Source organism: Lynx rufus, unplaced genomic scaffold (genome assembly GCF_022079265.1).
Source record: "Lynx rufus isolate CCGP_SWC_20201006 ecotype Redwood Valley unplaced genomic scaffold, mLynRuf1.p SCAF_4, whole genome shotgun sequence".
NCBI lineage: Eukaryota > Metazoa > Chordata > Mammalia > Carnivora > Felidae > Lynx > Lynx rufus.
Window position 1 is genome coordinate 153369069 of NW_025814856.1, and position 23610 is coordinate 153392678.

Sequence of the window (23610 nt, forward strand, 5' to 3'; positions counted from 1 at the left end):
ATGGCTAAACTTTATTTTCGATGTTTCTAACAAAAATAGAATGAAATTTCTGAGAAGTTTGGAAAAGGGATTGAGCGGGAATTACAATGTCTTCCCACTCTGGTGTGGAATCAATAGGCATAATCAAGTAATCTGTCTCAAATAGACACTGATGCACATGCACAACCTATAATTTACATACACGAACATTCTCATAAATAAATATGGCCACCCTCCAAAGATATACTTACATTCCTACTAACATACATCGCTAAAGTTGTAGGTGCATACATAGAAAAAGGACACATCTTTTCTCAATGCAGACGTGTAAATAATCTCCAGGTGCATGTACATAAGCAGCAAACACACTAGAAGTATGCCCTGAGTTGACAACAAAGTAGCTGGTTTTGAAGGGAATTAGCACAATGAAGAGTAGGGGGAGAAACATCAGATGAAGTTTTAAGGGAGGGGAATACAGGTGAGAAAATAAATGAGGGATGGTCAGAAAATATTTCACAAGGCAATCTAATAATGAAGCTTGACTCCACAGCAGAAGTCCTTCTCGCTTGCCCAAAGCAGTATGGATCATGGGGGATTATTTCCAGACTTACGCATCTTTTGGCCCTTCCTGAGATAGATCAAAGACCTGTCGTGGATTCAGGTACCACATGAACATCTGCAGGACTTTGGTTCCCTGTAAGAAAAAAAAGAAAAAAAAAGACAATAGGCAGAAACTTCCAAATATGAGCTGATCATTTAAAAAATAAAGATTTAAAAATAAGTAAATAAATAAATAAAAATGGGGGCACCTAGGTGGCTCAGTTGGTTAAGAGTCCGACTTTGGCTCAAGTCATGATCTCACAGTTTGTGAGTTCGATCTCCGCATCGGGCTCTGTGCTGACAGCTCAGGGCCTGGAGCCTGCATTGGATTCTGTGTCTCCCTCTCTTTCTGCCCTCCTCCACTCATGCTCTGTCTCTCTCCCTCTCAAAAATAAATAAACATTAAGAGGCGCCTGGGTGGCGCAGTCGGTTAAGCGTCCGACTTCAGCCAGGTCACGATCTCGCGGTCCGTGAGTTTGAGCCCCGCGTCAGGCTCTGGGCTGATGGCTCGGAGCCTGGAGCCTGTTTCCGATTCTGTGTCTCCCTCTCTCTCTGCCCCTCCCCCGTTCATGCTCTGTCTCTCTCTGTCCCAAAAATAAATAAAAACGTTGGAAAAAAAAAAATTAAAAATAAATAAATAAATAAACATTAAAAAGAATATTTTTAGTAAATTAAAAAAAAAATAAAAATAAGTCCTCTTATCTAAAATACCACCTAATCATAAACAGTATAAAATAGTAGTTAAAATCAGGGGCTTTAGGGCTTTTAGGGTGCCTGGGTGGCTCAGTCGGTTGCGTGCCGACTTTGGCTCAGGTCATCGTCTCACAGCTTGTGAGTTCGAGCTCCGCATCAGGCTCTGTGCTGACAGCTCGGAGCCTGCAGCCTGCTTCAGATTCTGTGCCTCCCTCTCTCTCTGCCCCAACCAACTTGCATTCTGTCTCTGTCTCTCTTAAAAATAAATAAACATTAAAAAAAAAAAATCAGGGGCTTTGGCCATCAATATGTATAGGTTGAATGTCCAAGTGAGGTTTTATCCAACCTGTGTTACTCTGGCCAAGTTCCTCAATTTCATTAAGCTTAGCTGCCTTCTTTTTATGAGATTTTTTTTTTTAAGTTTTTTATTTTGAGAGCGAGAGAGAGCGCACATATGCACAGGAGAGGGACAGAGAGAGAGGGAGAGAGAGAATCCCCAGCAGGCTCGGCCCTCTCGGCATGGACCCTGACCTTTGGCTGTGTCTCACACCCATGAGATCATGACCTGAGCCGAAATCAAGAACTGGACGCTTAGCCGACTGAGCCGCCCGGGCAGCCCAGCTTCCTTCTCTTTAATGTGGAGACAAGAATGCCTAGTTCACAGACTTGTTGCAAGGATTAAATGCAGTAACATTTGAGGGGCACATCGATTAAGTGTGTAATGAATGGTATCTACTGGTGTTACCATCACTCAACATAAAAATCCATGTAGGGAAATTATTTGTCAGTCCATGTAATTTAACATTAATTTTTACTTCATTGCACAGCTTACTTTTATCTTTGCATAATGTGAATATAGTCGGTGTGTGCAAAGTATGATTTTATTGAAATGATTTTTCTAAACTGAAGCAAAAGAACAGAGGCTCCTATTATTTAGGAGATAGATATATATATTTAACTTCCTTAGTTATATCTTACTTTGATGTGTTCCCATTTCTGTGTCCCTACCTAAGTCCAACAGGTCTCACATGAACATTTTTGACTGATTTAAATAGTTTATAATTGACATTTATAGAACAGATCACCATGGAAAAGATAAGGCAGTTCCAGAGACCTTTTTTTTTAAGAGAGAGAGAGCACACGGGAGAGGGCAGAGGGAGGGGGAGGGTAGGAGGGAGGGAGAGAGGAAGGGAGAGAGAGAAAGAGAGAGCACACATGGGAGAGGGGCAGAGGGAGGGGGAGGGTAGGAGGGAGGGAGAGAGGAAGGAAGGAAGGAAGGAAGGAAGGAAGGAAGGAAGGAAGGAAGAGAGAGAGAGAGAGAGAGAGAGAGAGAGAGAATCCCAAGCAGGCTTCATGCTCAGTGTGGAGCCAGATGGGGGCTCTATCCCAGGATCCTGGAGTCATGACCTGAGCTGAAATCCAGAGTCTGATACTCAACTTACTGAGCGACCCAGGTGCCCCTAAGGAGATCATTTCTTAATAGTGCATTGAGCAAAGAAAAAAATGAAAGTTTTTTATTAAGCAGCATCAAAAGAGCTTGAAAACCTAGTAGGGTGCCTCATTTTAGGTCATTACCAGCCAGAGCAAATAACGTTTCATCATTTGGGCAGTGCTTCTTGCCTATAATTACAGTTCCTTTATTAGATATCAAGATTGCTCTTCCTTAAAATATTCCCAAGTTTGTACACCTACTATGCTGTATTTGAGAGTCATTCTAGTTTAGCAGAAATAGTATGGTATTTGCATCTGTAATAACTTGGATGTTCTCATTAGGTGAGCATAAGCATTTAAAATCCTGCAGAAATCCAGCATATTAAATAGAAGGGCAACAGCTCCTTTCCTGGGGGATAATGAGAATTAAATGAATCAGTAATAGTTATGGATCTAACACAGTATGTGGCACAAAATAGCCTTCATAAAGGTTAGTCCCTTTCTTTGTTGCTCCTTGTTAATCTATTCGTTAAATTGCACTTGAGGGTGTGAGGGCTAAAGTATAGCTTATAATTATCACATTGTTATGCCAGTTGTTACAGAGGCCAATGCAGGTCTTTTGTTCCACATTTCATCCAAACCTGTAATTTAAAAGTTCTGCTTTATCATGTGCTTGCTATAAATTTAGGAATCACATTCTATCCTTAATTGTCACAACTGATCCTTCACTTTCACCAAAGGACACATTTTGCTTCCCATAAAATTCAGAAACTGATTGAGATACAAAATACTAACTAAACACTGGATTGTTCTCTCTCTTCCCATGCTGGGCCTTGCTAGCGCGTCAGCTGGGGATTATCTTGAGCAATCTTTTATGTTTAATAGGTAACACCAGAGTCATTTTAATGACCAATTTATAAAAAATTTCCACTGACTTGCTAGAAAATTAATTTTTCAGTTTTAAATTCCTAGGGCGATAGGACCGGTTAATGTTAATTACTCTTTTCCACTTCTGGCTAATGTCGCTTCTATTATGCATACAATACCAGGTAATTAATACCCTCCACAAATAAAACAAAAGGCACTGAGATGTGGTTTGTCTTCAACTAGACTTCTCTGAAAGGTTTGAGTGACCACACAGTCTTGTTTTTGCTCATTGTCAGTCTGTTCATGGGGACACCTACGTATCTACATTTATCCTTTTGAGGAAGGGGAATCGAGGCTGGCGAGTTTTGCACTGAACGCCTCTAGGAGGCGCCGTCGATAGCACAGCCTATCACAAGACCGTGCTCTGGTGCTGGGTAGCGATGATGTGCATAACCGTACACAGCGACCCTTTCAGAGTTTACATTCAGGTGTGATACAATTACTTCTTTCAAAAGTAGTCTTTCTAAAATACATTCCTTAGCGAAAACGGTAAGGGTCTGAAAAGGGCTGCATTGTTTTAAATCAGTCGTGGCGGGCGGAGACAGAAAAGGTCTAACACATCTAAGTCCCTTCTGTTCACTCAGCGGTTACCTCTGGGATGAGCTACTTTCGGGCTTAGGTAATTTATTCAATAGAACTGAATGGTTTGACAAATGCTAATTCACCAGGAAAGGGGTAATTTCTCTCTCACTGACAGGATTAAACCTACCAGTCATTGACACAACTGCCATTCATTAAGGAGCCCCAAACAAGCTCCCAGTCGTGAGACCCAACATGACAAATGCAAAAGCTGCAACGTTTGTTTCTTTTTTGGTAACCTATTCTGCCAGTTTGTTCTTCGGCCCTTCTCCCCACTCTCCCCATACACCTGCCTTTCCTCCTAGCTTTCACTCCTGCTATAGCATGGAAAGAGAAAGCCACTAAGTTAAACCCCAGGACTACAAAGATAAACACAAAACTGCCCTAAAGTTCATCAAAATCTAGGAGGAAAGAAAGACACAAAGTGTGCGAACGGTGAACACAGAGTCCTCTATTACGTCACATTAACGTCATACAATTAGTGAGCGGGAAAGGAGGTAGAGGGTTCATGGGCTACAACTTTTAGGCTTGGGCCCTTGTAAACCTCAGATACTGGTTACTCAGGGGTTTTGGTTTGTTTCTTTTGTTTTATTCTTGAAAAAAGCTGCAACTTTCTGCAAGAGTATTATAGTCTCTCTAAATGAAAAAAATAGCTTCAACGTCAATTGCAACCCACTGTGGGAGGTCCTCAGACACACGGCTGTAGGCATACCTCCTCATTGACTACAGAGCCTGCTAAGATATTGGGAGACTGGGTATCTCCAATGGAGTGATGACTCTGTTCTTTCTGGCTCCAGGAATTGGGGAACAGACTGGGACAGGAGAAAACAACTTCCCAGAAAATAGGCAGACTGTTCTAGAGGGAAATAAACAGGTTTCATCTACTCACCTACTAGGTGCCAGGTACAGTCTTAGGTGAGAAGAGAGAGAGAAATGGACAAAACAGAGATCTTGCTCTCCAGAGGAAGTTCTATGTGTTATTCATAAAAGAAAATATGATAATGACTTAGTGGTATGGAGGGCCCATTCAGAATGAATCAGCTCAAACAGAAGCACCAAAACTGCCCTGTAGCCCACAACAGTCTGGTAGCTTACTAAGTAAGCATGCCTTGGTTTACGTCACAGAGGTAGTATCTAGATCACGGCAAAAGCTGCCCAGAAAGTCCTGAGGACAATAAAAACTAGCGGAAAAGAGAGATTCAGACATCGTTATTTCAAACTGGCTTCCAACAATCCCAAAAGAATACCTGGTTTATTTACATATATTAGGCTCCTCCTCTGTGCACATGTGTATGCTCAGGAGGCTCAGAAGGAGACAGATGCAAAAGAAATCAGTCCACTGAAGACGGCGAATGCTACGGGAGAGATGCCTACTGAGAAGTAGGAGCGGCCAGAGCAGATACTCTTAAGACCAAATTTGGGAATTAGATGAAGGCATCTATATATGATATCTGAACCGTTTCTTGGAAGACGAGTTAACCATTTCTCTGTATGTGGGGAAGAGAACAGTGAAGGCACATGACATACAAAACACAAGACATGCCATGGGGACACTCCATTCTGTTCAGTCTCTGCACCATAAGGCAGGAGTGCTGGGAGATGAAACTGCCCAAGTGAGTTTGTAGATTAAGTTGCTAAGGGGCCTGGGCTTTATTTTATAGGCAAGAAGAGTCACAGAAATGTTTTAGTCCGGGGAACCACTCACACCTTGACTAAGAACGTAGACATCCAGGGGGGCCCTACCCATAGCAAAGGAGGTGGGGCCTTGGGGAAGCATAGCCCTCATGAATGGGATTAGCCCCCTGATAAAAGAGGCCCCAAAGAGGTCCCTCATCGCTTCTGCCACATGAAGATACAGCAAGAGGACGCAGCGAGAGGATGGCGCTCCCAACCAGGAAGTGGAACTCACCAGCCACAGTATCTGCTGATGCCTTAATCATAGACTTCCCAGCCCCGAGAAACGTTTAAGAAAGGAATTCCTGTTATTTAAGCCACCTAGTCTATGGGATTCAGTTATAGCAGCCTGGGTAGACCAAGACAGCTACCCCCACACTCCCACCAGTACTGTAACTTAGAAAAGGGACTTCCCACAGATTTACTGTTTAGTTGTTTTAATTCCATCTGTTGAGGCTGGCTTGACAAGAAGAACATCTACTGCCTACCCTTCTGCCCACCTCCCAGCCTATTCTAAGCATTAGGAGCCTAAATTTTATCTAAACATCATGGTTCTTGATTTATCCCCAGGTTGAACATCACAGAAAATAATTAAGGTTGTTTGGCCAAGTATTTAGAAAGTTTGGGGACTCAAACATTTGAGGTTATTGCCTTTTTGTCTCCTTCTCCCACCATGGTTGACTTGAGCCTGACCTGGGGGTGGGGGTGACCCTGGACTGAGGCGGCCTATCCTGAGATGATGGTGTGTGCTCAGCATGAGCCTGTCCACCAACTGGATACCCCTTTCCTCTTGTCTCCTACTGATAAGGTCCCTGGGAATCCAAATCAGGTATTCAACTCATGCCACCCCTCAACCTGGGATTTCACACTCAACAGTGTGAGAAGCCAGGGTCCGGACGCCCTTGACCGCCACAGGATTGACTAGGTGGAATCACTCTAGTGGTCAGAATACCTGTTTAACCCTGAACCTGTAACCTAAGTCAATGGAAATGAAGTCCTGAGATGGAGCCTGCAGGAGACACTGTGTGAAATGACATCAGGAGAGGTCAGAAATGTCTGTGAGACTCAGAAAAAAGATGTTACTGAGTCAGGGACACCCAAGACAAACACTAACTTCTAAAGTTACAGCAGAGGTGAGTATAAGGGAGGGCCTATGGCTTGAGTCCTCAAGTTTCCACACAGAGGAGGGAACTTGACGGGGTAAACTTTATCTCCCAGGTCTTACGTCTGCTCCACAGGAGACACTCAAACATAATGCCGGGGTCCCTGATTCCAGATCCTGTTTCCCCGAACGATTCAGATCCGACCCACGATAGTGCTGCCGATCTCAAAAACTTTCAAAACACCCAGAATCATCTCTACCCTTAAGTGTTGGAAAAACAATTATTATAAAATATCTGTTTAAAACAAATTATTGTTTCAAAAGGGCATGGAAGCAGTATCAAATGTGTTCATCTCAATATATTCCTGCAAAGTGTTGGGCGAATTTCTGTACACACAAAAAATACGGAAATTGTAAAAGCTGTAGGTATCTTTCTTGCCAGAAGATGGCGACACAGTCTAGTTATTTACTTAAGAGAAACTGAATTTTGCTGCCCAAGCAAATTTAAATAAAGGTTTGAAGCCTAAGCTTCCGAGATGGAGTGCTTTATATCTACAAAATGATAAGCAAAATCAGTTATTAAAAGGCAAAAAACAAAACAAAACAAAACAGGATTTAACAACAACAATGAGCTATTTCTCCATTGATTGCAGTAACCCCGGCTAATCAGAGTGTGGTCTCTGAGTAGCAGTAACACCCGCCTGAGAGCCTCTTAGAAAAGCAGAATCTTAGGGCCACCTGCCTGGGGTCCACAGGCCCTGTTTTCACTGCCACCCTCAGTTCTCTTTTGACCCTTTAGTCTCAACTAAGGTGGTGGGTGGGGGAGGGCAAAACGATGGAGGAAACAAGATTCAAGGGAGCCTAGAAATGAGAAACTGCTTCACTATTCACCTGCTGACTCCCCGTTACATGGCTGAATCTACCCTCATCTGCGATGTGAAGGCACAGGACAGCCACAGCATAGGAAGAGGCTAGCCCTAACGGGGGAGGCGGATCATCTCCGACCGTGGCCCTTCCCTACTCACTACAACTGAGGATTCAGCTGTGCCTTCCGAGGACTGAAGACGGAGATCAGTTTGATTGATTCCGATTGCCCGTAGGGATTTGGATTTCTTTAACGCTTTCTCAACATGTCACACTGCACTTAGAAACAATGCTCTTTACAGTGATTAGGCTTAGTACGGAATTCTACTTTATGGAGAAAGTATGTAGAAATGTCAAGTTATTCAACATTCATTCTGATTTGGTTAGCCACACTTCTGAGAATCCTAGATTGTCTAGAAGTAACCTCATAAGCTAAAAAGCACAAAATGAGAGCAAATCACTTCAGTCTTTTGTCTCTAATTAACCTGGGCATTTTTTATTTGAATATGTCGCTGTCCCTTGTAGCTCCTCAAACACGTCATAACTTTTTTTCCAAAATAATTCTTCCCCTTCCTGAATACTCATCAGTAACAAAGCCACTGTCCTGATAATCTTCTGTAGAACGCTGGTTGCTTGTTATACAATTATTTGTTCACTTCTATATGCCACATACTAGAAACCAGAGGTTGGAAGGTACAGCCCTGGGCAGTAGAGAGCCTGTATCTTAACAGAACACTTATGTTTCAATTCACAAAATACAAGTTTGTTCTGAGGGTTAAGGGAGCACGGTGGACAGGGTGATTAATTTTGAGAAATGGTTCAGAAAAGTGCTACCAACCCTTAAAGGATGAACAGGAATTTACCACCAACAGAGAAGGCAAGGGGCATGACTCCAGCTTTCTCTCTCTGCATAACTAAGCAGTCCATCTTTAATTCAGCTACTTCAATGGCACCATTTGCTTACCACTCCCAAGTCACTGTTTGCCTCTGAAATTCCAGAGCACTCTCAGTTTGATCCACTCAATTTAGAACTCATGATATTGTTAATGTTGCTTGAATTATTTTTCCCATTTGCCCTTTTGGTGTCATTAACAAGATGTCCTTAGAAAATTTACTTAAGCTTTCTTGAGCTGTTTTCTATTTAGTGAAATAGGTAGCAACATCAGATCATCTCTGAACTCCGTGGCATTACCAATTTATGCAGAGATTCCAAGAGGAATGGGCTCTATCTTTACTGAACTGTCTGCTCCCGAAAGGCAGGATCACCTGCAAGTTTCTAAATGCCCTAGGAAAAAGACTTATGGTTTAAGGAGTACATCTTCTAGAATGAATCTCATGGAAAAATATATTGGAAATTAGCATGTGGTATTCAAGTGGCCCAAATCACAGAGTCCATTACATTAGCTTTGCTCTGTTCTATGGTCCCCAAACAAACCCCCAACCCTCATGAGGCTATGGGGAGACTGGACCTAGGGAGTGACTACAGTTCAGGGCAAAATGAACCTCACTCCTGAAAATCTCCTCCAGTGATTAGATCCAGTCTTAGGATCATTACCATATGAAGATCATCACTCACCAACTTAAAAAAGCAGGATGTTGAAATTAGGTATCTGCTTATAACCCATTGCCCTGTTGTCCACAATGTTCAAAGATTTTTAACAGAACAAGTTATCAAGAATTTTAAAGGAAAGAAAGAAAGGGAGAAAAAATATTGTCTTTATATCACAAGCTCTCATAAGAGAAGCTTTATTATAATTAATCCATTCTGGAAAATGCCCAATATCCCTAGTAGTAAGAACATCATTGTGGACTGTTGGGTCAACCCTAATTATATGATTCCCCTCCTTATGTGGGGTAACCAAACAGTTTCAAATCTTTACTTTTTAAGTGTGAAACCTCAAGGGTTCTCACCTCAAAATGTAAAATGTGCACTTAGTGGACAGAGAAAATATTTTACCATCCAATCTCACATGAAAATAGAAAAAAAAATCAAAGCCAGTGAAGAGTCTTGATAAGAAGCCTCAGAGGAGGAAGAGAAGTATATGAGGAGACAAAAGCCTAGATTCCAGAACAAATTCTGTCCTCTAAAGATCTGTGTAACTTCAGGTATGTCATTACACATAAGTGTTCTTAGGCTACTTATTTATCCTCGAATGAGGTTGTTATTAATTATGCTACAAGATTTGGGCAGAGACCAAATGAAGCCTTTAGAAGGTGATATTTTTGATAGTATTGGTGGCATTTGTTGTTAATGAGCATTGGGAATGATGAGTGATTCACTGTTCTCACTTTCCTCTGAGGAGAGGGACAAAACTGGTCAGGTCTAACCTACAACGAGAAGCAATAAAGAGAAGTTCGTTAAGAGTTTCCTAACTATAAGAGTTAAGAAATTCTGAAACATATTAACTAAGAGATTTGGGGATGACCTTTTTTGAAAATCTGTAAGGGAGATGTGAGAAGTTAGGCTTCTGGTGCATCTCTGGTATGGTGGAAGCTGAGGGATAAATCATAGAACCTCTAGGTTTTGCCTAACCCGGAAACATGGATGGCTGTCCCCTACTGCAGCAACAGTCACCGTGTCCCTGAGAAACTGGTTGTCTTCCATTGCTTGTCCTAGGTGGTGCTGTTTTAAATTGGTGTTGAGAACTATTTTCTTTTTTTTTTTAATATGAAGTTTATTGTCAAATGGGTTTCCATATAACACCCAATGCTCATCCCAACAGGTGCCCTCCTCAATCCCCCTCACCCACCCTCCTCTCCCTCCCACTCCCCATCAACCCTCAGTTTATTCTCAGTTTTTAAGAGTCTCTTATGGTTTGGCTCCCTCCCTCTCTAACTTTATTTCCCCCCTTCCCCTCCCCCATGGTCTTCTGTTAAGTTTCTCAGGATCCACATAGGAGTGAAAACATCTGGAATCTGTCCTTCTCTGTATGACTTATTTCACTTAGCATAACACTCTCCAGTTCCATCCATGTTGCTACAAAAGGCCATATTTCATTCTTTCCCATTGCCATGTAGTATTCCATTGTGTATATAAACCACAATTTCTTTATCCATTCATCAGTTGATGGACATTTAAACACTTTGGGATGCAGCAAAAGCAGTTCTGAGAGGAAAATACACTGCAATCCAGGCCTATCTCAAGAAACAAGAAAAATCCCAAATACAAAATCTAATGCACACCTAAAGGAAACAGAAGCAGAAATTATGGAGAACTATTTTCAAGAGAACTATTTTCAAGTTAAACTCATGAAAACGACTCACCTGGTTGCCTCCGCTCTTGGGGTTCACAAACACAAGCAAGGGCTTCATGAGAGGAGAAGAGATAGGTTTTATCACAAAAGGTCGACCTTTGTTTTCCTGCTGAAGGAAGAAAGCACTATTGAGACATCCATCCATGACTCAGACAAGTGGCCTGGAAGCAATGGAAGGGAGTAATTACCAGAACCCCCACCGGCCCTAACCCTTGCTCCTCCAAAATAAAAAAGCTACATCTTGTTTTACACGGCTTACTCTAAAAAAGACAGTCCATATAAAGCTTAGAAAAAGGATCTCAAGCTATAATTTTCCCTTGGGAAGTAAGCATGCTTCTGATTTGACTCTGTACACTCTGAGCATTCTAGAAATGTTAGCTCTTCATCTTTATCTTCATCATCTTTGGGATGACACTTCCATGGACAAGTGCAAACGCTCTGATTCTGAAGCAGCAGGAGGTTATAGAGAGGGAGACATCTTAAAGAAACAGAGAGGATTCCAATGTGGTCACAGGGTAGAGAAGGAGGGAAGAAGGGTAGAAAACTTATCAGAAAAATAAGCTTGGGCCAGATCACATCGGACAGGGGTGGCTACAGTAAGGAGGATGTAGTTCACCGGGACACAGTCCTGAAACACTTACTTCAGTTCCTCTTTTACTGGCTTTTCTTTTAAAGCTTGTTCTCTTCTTCTTCCGATTTGAAGCCTTCAGCGAGTTCTGTAGGGAAAGAAGGAAACACCTGAGCCCAGAGGCAGACAGCCCAGGAGCTTCCCATGCAGAACCATGTAGGAGGTGAGGGCAGCACATGCTGTTCCACGCATGCTTCTCATGCTTTGACACTTCCAAGCCACTGTTCATGGGTAAGCCACAGACAGAAACCAGTCGAGTGCTTCAGAGTGAGCGACTGACTCCCCACCACACGGAGAGGCAGGGAGTTAGAACCCTGGAGGCTCTCATGGACTCACATAACAACACATGTTATACCTGCCAACCCTCCCAGTAAAAATGGAAGAATCCCAAATTCTCTGAGGGGCTCCAGTCTCCCGCCCAACCAGGTCCGTCTCCCGCCCAACCAAGTTCAAGTTCATCTCCTGGTATGGAGATCACCTATGTGGAAATGTAAAAAAGGAGGCCATTTTTCATGTTTTTCTATTTTCTTTTTTTTTTTCTGTTTACTTTTTTTGGCAATGACCTTTCTAGTAATAGTCATACAGTGATTCAACCCTAAGGGAACATTATGATTCAACTATCCTATCAGCACTGATGGCTAAGTTTTAAAATGCAGAGATAAGACTCACCGTAAGTTACTTCTATTACTAGAGTGACATCAGTGCTCTCTTTCTCTAAAGACCTATTGGTTTAAAATGTCTTCCCTCCCCTGGTAGCCTTGATTTGTCCTTCTCATAGAAGTGCCTCCAACTTGTTGAAATACAGTGACCCCCAAATTTACTTTCCCTGTTTTTCTCTTTCTTGGAATTATACGGACCACAACTTTCTGATTACTTCAACTAACTCTTAATATATGATACAGACGCTTCGCGAAGAACCTCTCTTAGGGGACAGTCACAACTCACTGGTTTAATTAGTGGAGAGTCAGTAATTAATTAGATTGCCATCTTCACAAAGGCAAGATGTTACTATCACATCATAGATGTTTAACAAATGTTGAAAGCCTGAAACACAGAATTCTTAACTTAAAAGTTTATATGAGCATACACACATGCATTGCTTGAGCAGTTAAAGATTCTCAAACAGCTTCAAGAAACTTAGAGACCTACTCTTACTTTGCGGGGTATTTCTTTTCTTAGAGCATTCAAAATAAACCTTACTCTAGAGTACACATATTAACACATTTGAATTAGCAAGAATGAAGCTATTTAACTTCTATTTTACTTTCATATGGACCATAAAAAAAACAAAAACAAAAACAAAAACACGCTGCTCTGTAGCTGGAGCTCGTCGAGGATGAAGGAAATTTTCTTGAAGCACCATTTGTCCCAAAGTTTTCTTCCCCCATCAGATTAAAAGAGTTTTCAGGCTCTGAGTCTCACCAGAGGAGAGAGATCCAGAAGTTCATGGGTGCTTTAGACCAAAGGTCATTTCTCACCACTCACTGTAGACTATACTTCTCCTGCAAAAAGATCTCCAAGTTTCTGAATTCCTCTTTAAATGGGTCTACTATCACATTCCACTTTGGAAAAACTTTCGCATTATTAAAGTCTTTCCCATATTTTAACTACTTTGTTTAAAAAGGGAAGAAAAACCATCTGGAAAAAACCATCTGGTAATTTTAAACACTTAATTGGCCAAATGTCCCAAGAAGAAGCCGAGAGACTGTTAGGATGGCAATTAATGATATACTGTGTGGTTCTCAACCAATCACACACGTTGGCCTCATCCAGGGTTCTTTTAAAAATGCTGACACGTGGACCTCCAAATACTCTTTTGTTTGGGGTGAAGCCCAGGCAAACATACTTTTCAAAAGCTCCCCAGGCAACTCTAGTGCGTAGCCAGAGCGGAAAACCTCTGAAGTCAAAGGGAAAAGTGAGGAGACATACATACTGCACTAAAGCACAATACCAATGGGATGAGGAGCATGAGCTGTGGAATCTGACCTGCTGGATGTTAGTTCTGGGTCTTCCGGTTACGAGATCTAGGACCTTGGCCAAGGAAGTCAAGCTTTTGAAATGACAGTCTCTTAATTTTTAAAATGAAGGTGATAATACCTACCTCATGGGACAGTTGTGAAGTTGAAAGGAAAAAAGGTATGTGAAGCAGTTAGCTTGGTGTCGGCCCATGATAAGCACCTCCATCAATGTGGCCTCATTCACAGCTGTATATCCCCAGCACTGAGCCCAAATGCCTGGCACCTCGAATCATTGTTGAAACGCATCAGTATTGTAATTCCCAGCACTTACTGAGTCTTTCCTGATATTGGAAAGGATCCCCCGGAAGTGAATGCTTGCCTCCTAGCTTCTTTGTTGTTTTAGTTCATTTATTGCCCAGAGCAAGGTAGGGAGCCAAGTGCTTTCAGGAACACACTACAGGCCTTGGTTCCTGGCACGAGTCAGTAACTAAACTCTAAGAGAGAAGTCTAATGGATCAGGCTAAGATTGTTTCCCAAACTTGCCTCATCACAGAAATCACAGTTCTCCAGGTGATTCTGCTGATCAAGCACGTTCGGGAAACAGAGTTAGCAAAACACATCAAAAGAAGACTTGATGTCTGAAAACAGGGCAGGCAAGGAACTCAACTCTAATAGGGAACAGACATACACAATGGCCTTTTTAACACAGATGCAGCAAATACAAATGCTTCTGGGCCTCATGGAGCCAAACGCATGTGAGGTCCTCTTCATCTCACAGAACAAAAAGGGAGCCAAGATGAAGCACAGTGATTGACTTACAGTACCTGGATGCTTCTATGTGAGCTCTGAGTTAAGCTTACAGCCCTATGGATAGTCAAATAGCAAAAGATAAGCAGTATGGAATTTCACAGCACACCTTGAAATTCTTGAGGCTTCCTTCTGTTCATGTGTATATATGTATCTCGGTCCCAACATAGAACTTCTTTTAGAAAGTATCATCATAACAGATGGATGTGAAAGCAGATTTGGGTTGTGTTTCAGCCATGACAAGATAAGTCACCTCGTCTTGCTAATCTAAGACATTGCTCATCCTGCCTGGGTCAGTCTTGTTGTGAGAGTTAAAATAGCAGGCTTTTCAAGAACATAAAAATTATGCCAAGAAGTTATATTTTCGAATTGTTGGTGCTGTTATTCAAGAAACCAGCGGTGCATGTACTGTGTTCAAAAACAAAGCATCCCCGGCATCAAGGGCAGCTAACTCAGTGATACAAAGGCTTCATTTAGCAAGTTCAATACCATCCAAACAGTGAAATGCTGTACCCTCATGTGGATTTTTGCATTCTTCAGATTGTAACTGCATCTACCACTCTATGTTATGTGCCCACTCTTTTGTTCAAGTCCTAAGAATAAAGGCTTTTTTTTTAATAACCAGGTATTGAGGCAGTATTATTTCGCTACAGAAATAATCCTACCAACAAAGTCTCTATCATAGTTAGGACTCCTTCTTGGGCTGTTGAAAAATGCCTGTGGGTAAATCACTCAACTGTGAATAAAACTTAACTACCTGTTATTACTCTTCAGGGATTTTCCCAGGTTATGAGATCACAAAGGACTGGTTGTAACAAGAGATCTAAACAGAAGACATCTCACACTTCATCATCCCAAATGAAGCCTTCTCTCATTGTACACCAGACAAAACTCTGATGGATTACAGGAGAGGCATGGACTTGGGTCTATTAGAGAGCGCTCTTACTCTGCCCTGTTCTAGCTGTAACACTGGGACAGGAGTTGTCCTGAGGACAGGCAAGCAGAGAAATAAAGAAAACTAATTCCAAAAGATAAGGACAGGGTCTCAGCCATTTCTCAGACATGTTTGGTTAAATTACAGCAAGTGTTGGCTAACCTTTAGAACTGACCAAAGGAAATGGCCTGAGAAATTCTGACAGATACAGTTGGTCATAGCTGTTACATATCCTGGGTCTCAGTCTCCAGCATTTCAGCATTATCCAATAAGGAACAGGGACATGAACAAACATGAAGAAAGCCCATATAGGCTAGGAAGGAGTTGACTGCAGCATTTTTTGTAAGTAGGCCATTAGAAACAGTACAAATATCCATCAGTGGGGAGTTGGTTAAATAAACTGTAATATATTCACAGTATGAAATACATACAGCAGTTTAAAAAGTTAAATCTAGAGGTATTAATATAGACTTTTGCTCAAGATCATTCTTAATGAGGAAAGGCCAGTTTTAAAGTATTATATACGGAATAATGCCATTTATTAAAAACACATACCTCTGGTCTCCTATAACTTGACCCCACCAAAAATTCATGTAACCCAGGTCTTTCTCCATCAGCTCCAAGTGCTTGCACTAGTAGTTCAACACCTTTAATTTGTTTATCTGATCAAAATGTTATCCTCTAACACTTCCTGTCGAGAGGAAAAGCCCTGACATCTGTAACATGAACTATAACGTTGACTTCATTAAATGCATGAACAGATTTGTGCTTGGTTCTTAAAGTTTGGTTTTCTTTTAATTTTTTACTGTCATCTAAAATCTATCATCTTTTGTTTTCTAGGTCCCTCCAAATAATTTGGTGATGAAACCCAGCAAACCATCCAGACCAGCCCTCACTCCCCTTACCATCAAGGCTCCACACAGCTGGTCACAGAGTGACGATCTACTCAGAAGCAGCCATCTTTTAACAGATCAGGAAAATACATGGTTTAAATCCACCTCTTTGCAGCCTGCTTTTCCTGACCTTTATACACTCAAAGTTGGTTTCTTCCTCTCTAGAGTCATTTGTTTAGACATAAACATCACAAATAAAGCTGGCTTTATTTGGGGATCCACCTTAACTGTTGTTCTCAGTATGTTCTATAAACCTGTACTGTCCTTCCTCATCCCTCTTCCCAGTGAGGTCCCTCACGTCCTTCAAAACCAAGCACAAACAACATTTTCTGTTTAACCTACAATGATCCCCAGAACCCAAATTGCTCAAGTCTGCTTCATGTTTCCGCCTCATTCCTACATCTCAGGTCACACTTCCACTCCCTGTGTGGCCTCTCACAGACCATGGCTAGTTCCACCAACCTGTGGGATCTCTTCTTGCCACCACTCTGTGCGGATCCCTCCTAAAAGATGCACACCGATGACAAAGGCAAACCTTCCCGTTATGTGAGACCACTCTTTTCATTAAGGATTTACACGTGGCTGAATTCCTCTTCCAGAATCCACAAATTCTCTGCCTAATGATTTAGTTCACTCTTCTATGTCCACTCTTCGTGGACATCAGGTGAATATCTGATTCATCTCTGGGCCTCCCACTGCACATAGTGGCATCCGTGAATGTACTTAAATATTACTTCGTTCAGTTCAGAGTATCTTCTTGTTTTTAAGCAGTATCTTCCAATATAGAAATAGACAGAAAAAAATATACATGGATTCTACAAGTAGGAAAAACATTTTGTCTGCTGTCCTCCATCTAATTTCCAAACTCTTTTTTAAATTGTTTCTCAAAGTCCCCAATGAATTCTTTTTTTTTTTTTTAATTTTTTTTTTCAACGTTTATTTTTATTTTTGGGACAGAGAGAGACAGAGCATGAACGGGGGAGGGGCAGAGAGAGAGGGAGACACAGAATTGGAAACAGGCTCCAGGCTCTGAGCCATCAGCCCAGAGCCTGATGCGGGGCTCGAACTCACGGACCGCGAGATCGTGACCTGGCTGAAGTCGGACGCTTAACCGACTGCGCCACCCAGGCGCCCCCCCCCCATGAATTCTTTAAAGTGCCTGCTTCCACACCATCGCTAACAGCTTGCCACCCGCACTCCTCAAACTATAGTTTCATGGTCATCAATGATCTAGTCCCAAACACAAAGACTTTTTCAATCCATGATTTTTTAACGTCTTCAGAATTTCACATTGATGACTGCCCTCTTTTTCTTTCTGTTTTTAATAATGAAACTCTGTGTTCTCTCCCTGTTTTGTAGGATTCTCTTCCTCCTTTCACTTTCTTGTTGTAGATGCTCACCCGGTCTGCTTCAGTTCTCCAGTTCAGTAAATGAATAGCTCTTGACTCTCTCCCATGGGATAAGAATCATGCTAGTGAACACACAATCCCACTACAGTATATAATACAACAGTTACAGTGGCATTTCAAGGGCCACTCGAGAGCACAGACAACAGGGTACCAGACAACAGGCTGTGGCCCCTATGCTGCCTCTCTCCCCATGAGAATCCTTTTCCCATTTCCTCTCATTGTAATACGGATGGGTCAGGGAACAATAACTTCTGTGCTGACCCCTGTGTGACTGTTCAAGGTTCACCTCTGTTGATGTAGAACTTTATTTGATATCCTATACTCAACAAGGAAAATAACAAGAGTTAACATTTATTGAGACTTACAGTGAGCTAGGTGCTGTTCTACGTGCTTTATTTTTCTTTTTTTTACTTTTTAGCTCATTAGACCTCATGAAAACCCTACGAATTCGGTACTAGTATTATTTACATTTTGAAGATGAAAAGTTGAGGAGTTTTAATTCTTTGAGATTGTGTAAGTTATTAAATAGCAGAGCAAGCATATGAATCTAGGCGATCTGACTCATAAGCTAGAGCTCTTAAGCACTACTGTATTGCCCCCCAAGCTCATCGTACACCGGATTTCAAAGAGAATTTAGTTAATTGATTACTTCTTTTTTGAGGTCCATACGACGAGGGATACCAAAATTTTTAAAGATAGGTGACTCAGCAAGGATTGTTATAGTAAGACTGTGAGGCAGCAAATGAGCTTGGTTTCCAGTCTCAGAATTCCTGGGTTCAAATATTACCTCAAACTAGTTAATAACTTTATGGCCCTGGATAATTTATTTGCCTTCAATTCCTCACTTCTCAGCTACAACATGGGATTAGGATACCTGCCTCACAGGGTTCTATGATGGTGAAACGAGATACTGAAAGTAAAGTACTTGAAATAGTTCCTGATACATATAAAAGCATTCATAAGTGTTAGCTATCCTTGTTCTCATTATTACACTGTTCTGAATCATAAAAGGACAATAAAAACATGTGTGATGAAAACAGACTGCGAACCGTATCTACCATCCTCCATTAAAAGTAACCAAGATTCCTTGGAGAAATGGCTGCTTGCAGGTATGAACAGGAAATGCTTAAGATGATCCTGGAACATGGTGTGATTCGTGAAACAAGGGAAGGTATCAAAAACATCATGGCTTATGAAAAATGGAGATAAAAGCCATCTGGAAAGGGTTCTAATTGGTAAAAGATAAAACAATATGAATATAAAAAAAATGATGCCAATGGACTGAAACATCATATGTTATATATATATATATATATATATATATATATATATATATATATATATATCTCACATGAGGTAAGTTAATAATTCATAAAGATACTCTCCACAAACCACCACCACCATCGTTAGCCAACTAATAAAGTTGCTAAGGTACCAAGCAATTATTCTGAAAATTTACAAATAAAGGTAAATACTCAAGCATTTGTCATGTATTAGCTTTATTTTTTAGTTCCCTTATTACCAGCAGAAAAATAAAGAAGAGTACAAATTAGAAAAACCACCTCTCGGTAACCTCTAATAAAATAATAGTAAGTTAGGTAATCATCCTTAACGGATCAAACAGATGAAAGGCTCATGGACAACTTTTTAATAGATGGCTTAAAAGGATAGCTCCAGAACTCATTGATGAGTCTTAGAGCTAAGAGTGAACAATCTCATATTCTGTTCCTTTGAAAGCAACACTACAGAAATACACCACCCCGATGTAGTGCAAACTAGTCTCACAGCCTCACGAGTATAATTTTGGATACAGCACCCTTGCTGGTATCATTCTCCTGCCTGCTCTTTCCTCTCTTCTCCATCGATCTAAATCCCACCCATCTTTAAAGAGGTAGAATAAAACCCACCTCCTTCATGAGGCTCTCGCCCTGATCTTTCCTTAAGAGAACTACATAGTTCTTCAGAGCAAGGATCACCACATATTACATCACAATGCCTAGTAGCTTTCCCAAAACCATCAAGGTTTTTCGGTGAAAACATATTGGTTGAACTGAAAATTTAATATGAAGTTCTTGGAGACACTACTGAATTTCAGGGGTTGGGGAACCAAAGGGTAGTAAAGAAGTAAAAAGGTTAGATTTTTTAAGTTAACACTAAATTGAACATCGGTACACTTGAATTTCAAACACAGTACTATACTTGCTATCACCTTGGGCACCTCCTTTAACAGCTCTTAGCATTTGGCTCTAAAATGTAAGATGAGAAAGCTAAGGCTCCCATTTTTTAATGTACAGATCTTGCACTTGCCTCTGGAAAAGATTTCCCAAGGGCTTTCACGGATTGTAACATGGAAAGATTATTACTAAGTGTTACTCATCAACAGAAGCTGAACTTAAATAAAAACACACAAAGCAAAAGTGTCCATGATCCACCAGTTTTTAAAATAAAACTGAGTCAATGAGAATAAAATGCATGATGATTCTGAAGACCATATAAAGTAGGACTGCCACAGGTTATAAAGATATTACACTCAGTAGGACATCCTAAAGTAGCTGCATCCCCAGGGGAGGTACCACCTTTCCCCCATCACATTAAAAGTCTGCCATCCCATACCTTGGAGCTAATGGTCTAAGATGTCTAGTACAAAGGGAGAAATTTCGCTGTCAAAGATTACGACCTTGTTGAGAAACCACTAAGGTTTCCCAGAATATTGCAGAGACACTCTAGGACAGAATGTACAACAAGAATTGAATACAGAATGAGATTAGGTATTAAGAGGATAAATTCTACTTTGCCTTAAGAAAAGAGTGTTGCTCTCTGAGCAGGCCTTGTGTATTTAGGAAGGTCATGACCCACAGTCTGCCGGTCAGGTTGGAAGTGGTGGTAATCTCAACCAAACACGGAAGCCTGCACAGTTTGCCCTCACATTCACTCCCTGGGGATGCCCAGGCTGGAAGAGAAGAGAGTTGTGTAAGAAATTAGCTGCACCCACCACTTGTATTTAATGAATTCAGGAGAACACCCAAAGAGAATATCATTAGCACATGAATGGGAAGGAAACATTCCTGCTGTGGAACTTTGATTTCTTTGGGAAAGGGAGGCTGGTTCCATGAGAGAGCCCAACTGCAGTAAAGTGATGGGCTAATGGAATGTACCGGGGAAGCTGAGCACGGGGCTGTGGGGATGAGTGAGCGGAGATTTTAGGAACCCCCAAAAAAAGTCAGGGCAAGAAAAGCAAGAAGCAGCAGTTCCTTCTTCTCTGCACAGGCCCAGCAGCACCAGGGTCCCAGAAGTTACCTGAGGTTTCTTCACCTTAATGATCCAGGTGGGCGGGACAATGACAGCAGCATGAGCCCCCAGGGAGCAGGGTTCTTCAATGTGATGCAGCATGAAGCAGGTCACCTTATTGTGAAACTGAGGAGAAAAATAGGCCAGTAAACAAATCCAGGAATCATACATGGGCACAAGGAGTAAGTACATGTGCACGTGCACGCTCGCCCACAGGCACAGACACTGAGGACACACGCTCCTTATCACTACCCAAACAACCCTGGAAGTGAGCCGATTTTGAATTCGTTCCACTTTACAAACAGATAAAGAAATCAATCTTGTAGGTCAAGGCCAGCTAAAACTTTATAAGCTTTTAATAGGATATTTACATAACGAGGTCTCGAATGCTTCTATTCATCCTAGCCCTGCATATAATTTTGTTGCACTTGACTTGTGCTGGTCACAGACTAGACTGGGAAACAATGCTGAGGAGGAAATGAAGGCAAGCAGAAGAGCAGTTCCTCTCTTTTTGCTAATCATAGATGGAAATCCACCCCGGGTAGTCCCTCCAGTTTAGAACACCCAGGAAAGAAGCAAGAGGTCTCTTCTAGAGAGTTCTTAACTCAAGGGGAAACAAAGAGATTGCCTCTGCTGGGTTTGTTTGGGGCTGCCGAAAAATACAACGAACCTGTTACACTTGGCAAATCTAAAATGCTGCCTGTTTTTGATAGGAAGGAAGTAAATGTAGACTGATGATCGTAGCAATACTTCAGGATTAGTGATTAAACTCTGTACCAACAGACTAAGTGACCATAGGCCAATCACATTTTCAATCCTCTTTTGTGTGTAAAGTGATAGTGATGTGTGGTAATAACATATTCCTAATAAACAAAATCCACATGCTACAATAATTATGGGCCTTAAAGTTTTAATCAGGGATTTTTTAAAAACCTTAACATCAGTTTCTACCGCATTATACTTAATGGAACCGTAATTTGTCATCATAACTGGAACAATTTTAAGAATGGAAGGGAGCATTAATAATAATTACGTTGCAACAAAAGACATAAATCAGGTCGGTCTCTGGAAAACTGGCAAATATGGCCACCCCAATCCTGTCATAGAGAGAATCTGCCTTCATTTCTGCCTATCGTCAAGGTCTGATGTGGTCCAGTAGAAAATTACTAATTAAGTATAAACACAAAATAAATTATTAATTTCCCCTACCATCAGTTATTTGTGATCTCCAAACTATGATGCACTAGAGAAATATTATTTGAATACCTTCTTTAAAAATTGATTTTCTTTCAGCAATTCAGATAAACCCATAAATGCCCATTTTCATTGCATTTCTAAAATGGCCAGGATCTCCGAGACAGCCTGTTTCAACTCCTAATTTGTACTTGTGTCGTCTCCAATCTAGACAGAGAGCTACGTCCAAAAGTGCGTAACTTTTACAAGGTGGAGTCAGAGCCTAAACCCAAAAGCCCAGCTCTCAAATCCAGTTTGTTTGTTTGTTTTTTCCTGCTGCCGGAAGTGCCTACAGAGGGCACTTATTTGACATTAGATACCCTAGAAGGAATTACCTGTAGGGCTAAAATGTATCACCAATGTAATTTGTCTTAAATTTTTATATTTCTAGTTCTTGCAAAATCACCTACAATGGGATTCAATTGGACTATGAATTAATGTAAAGCCAACACATGCTCCAGGTGAAGTGGGATTGAGTTCCCAAATTAATGGACTCTGGATAAACCATCTCACCACAGCCTGGAAGCTCCAACATCGGAACAGATGCAGCCTATAGGAGCCCACGCTGCCAATACTCTCCCACAGGTGGCGTCTCAACAGATCAGGGAAATCAGCAGCACATATACTGTTAGGGACACCTGAAACCTGAATCAGCTTCTTTGTCTCTAGGTGGAGATAGTGCCTTGATGGAATAGGACAGTTTCATTCAAGAACTAGGATGACCTTATATTTGTGAGCAGATTCTTGAACAAAGATTATTTGTGTAAAAATTAACTGAAAGGAGATGGAAATGCCTAGAAAATGTGGCAGGATAGGGACACAGCAAGCACTGAGCTTTCCAGACTAGTGCAACCCTATCTACTGACAATAGGTTCTCCTGATACGTGGGGGCCTAGGGAAATTATGCTACAGAGACTGCGCCAAATTTTATAAAATTCCCAAAGTTCAAAAGCAGCTGACCTACAAACATGTCACTTTTATGTGTTTCACCTAAATTCATCTGCCCTGGCCCTGTGGGCTAGGTTGGCTCGTTAAATCTCATGTGTGTAAGGGGCCAAAGTCTTCCTGCAAACCCTTAGCTGAAATACTGCAGCCCTGTCTTTTCAGGTTGTCTGTGCAATGAACAGACTCTGTCCCAATTACACAGTCATTCAACAAAGTAGGTGAACTGAGAGATTAGAGCAGGGGTCTGGAAACTTTTTCTATAAAAGGCCCGGATAGTAAATAGTTGAGCTTTATGGGGCCATACTGTCTCTGTGGCAACTATCAACTTTGCTATTGTAGCATGAAAGTAGCCATGGACAATACATCAATGGATGGGCATGGCTGTGTTCCAGTAAAATGTTATTTATAAGAA

General features: G+C 41.4%; 1 protein-coding gene across 4 annotated transcripts in view; it reads right to left on the reverse strand.

The window, feature by feature from the left end:
* Window positions 1-23610, reverse strand: part of DGKI (diacylglycerol kinase iota) — a 450160-nt gene that overhangs the window by 203499 nt on the left and 223051 nt on the right. For 3 of the 4 annotated variants that reach the window (XM_047097249.1, XM_047097250.1, XM_047097248.1), the window contains exons 8-11: window positions 21030-21146; window positions 11745-11819; window positions 11114-11212; window positions 591-673 (exon numbers count right to left, since the gene is read on the reverse strand). In XM_047097249.1, coding sequence (XP_046953205.1) covers window positions 591-673; window positions 11114-11212; window positions 11745-11819; window positions 21030-21146 — 374 coding nt within the window. Of the gene's footprint in view, window positions 1-590; window positions 674-11113; window positions 11213-11744; window positions 11820-21029; window positions 21147-23610 lie in introns of those variants that run through there. The other variant, XM_047097251.1, reaches the window with a different exon arrangement.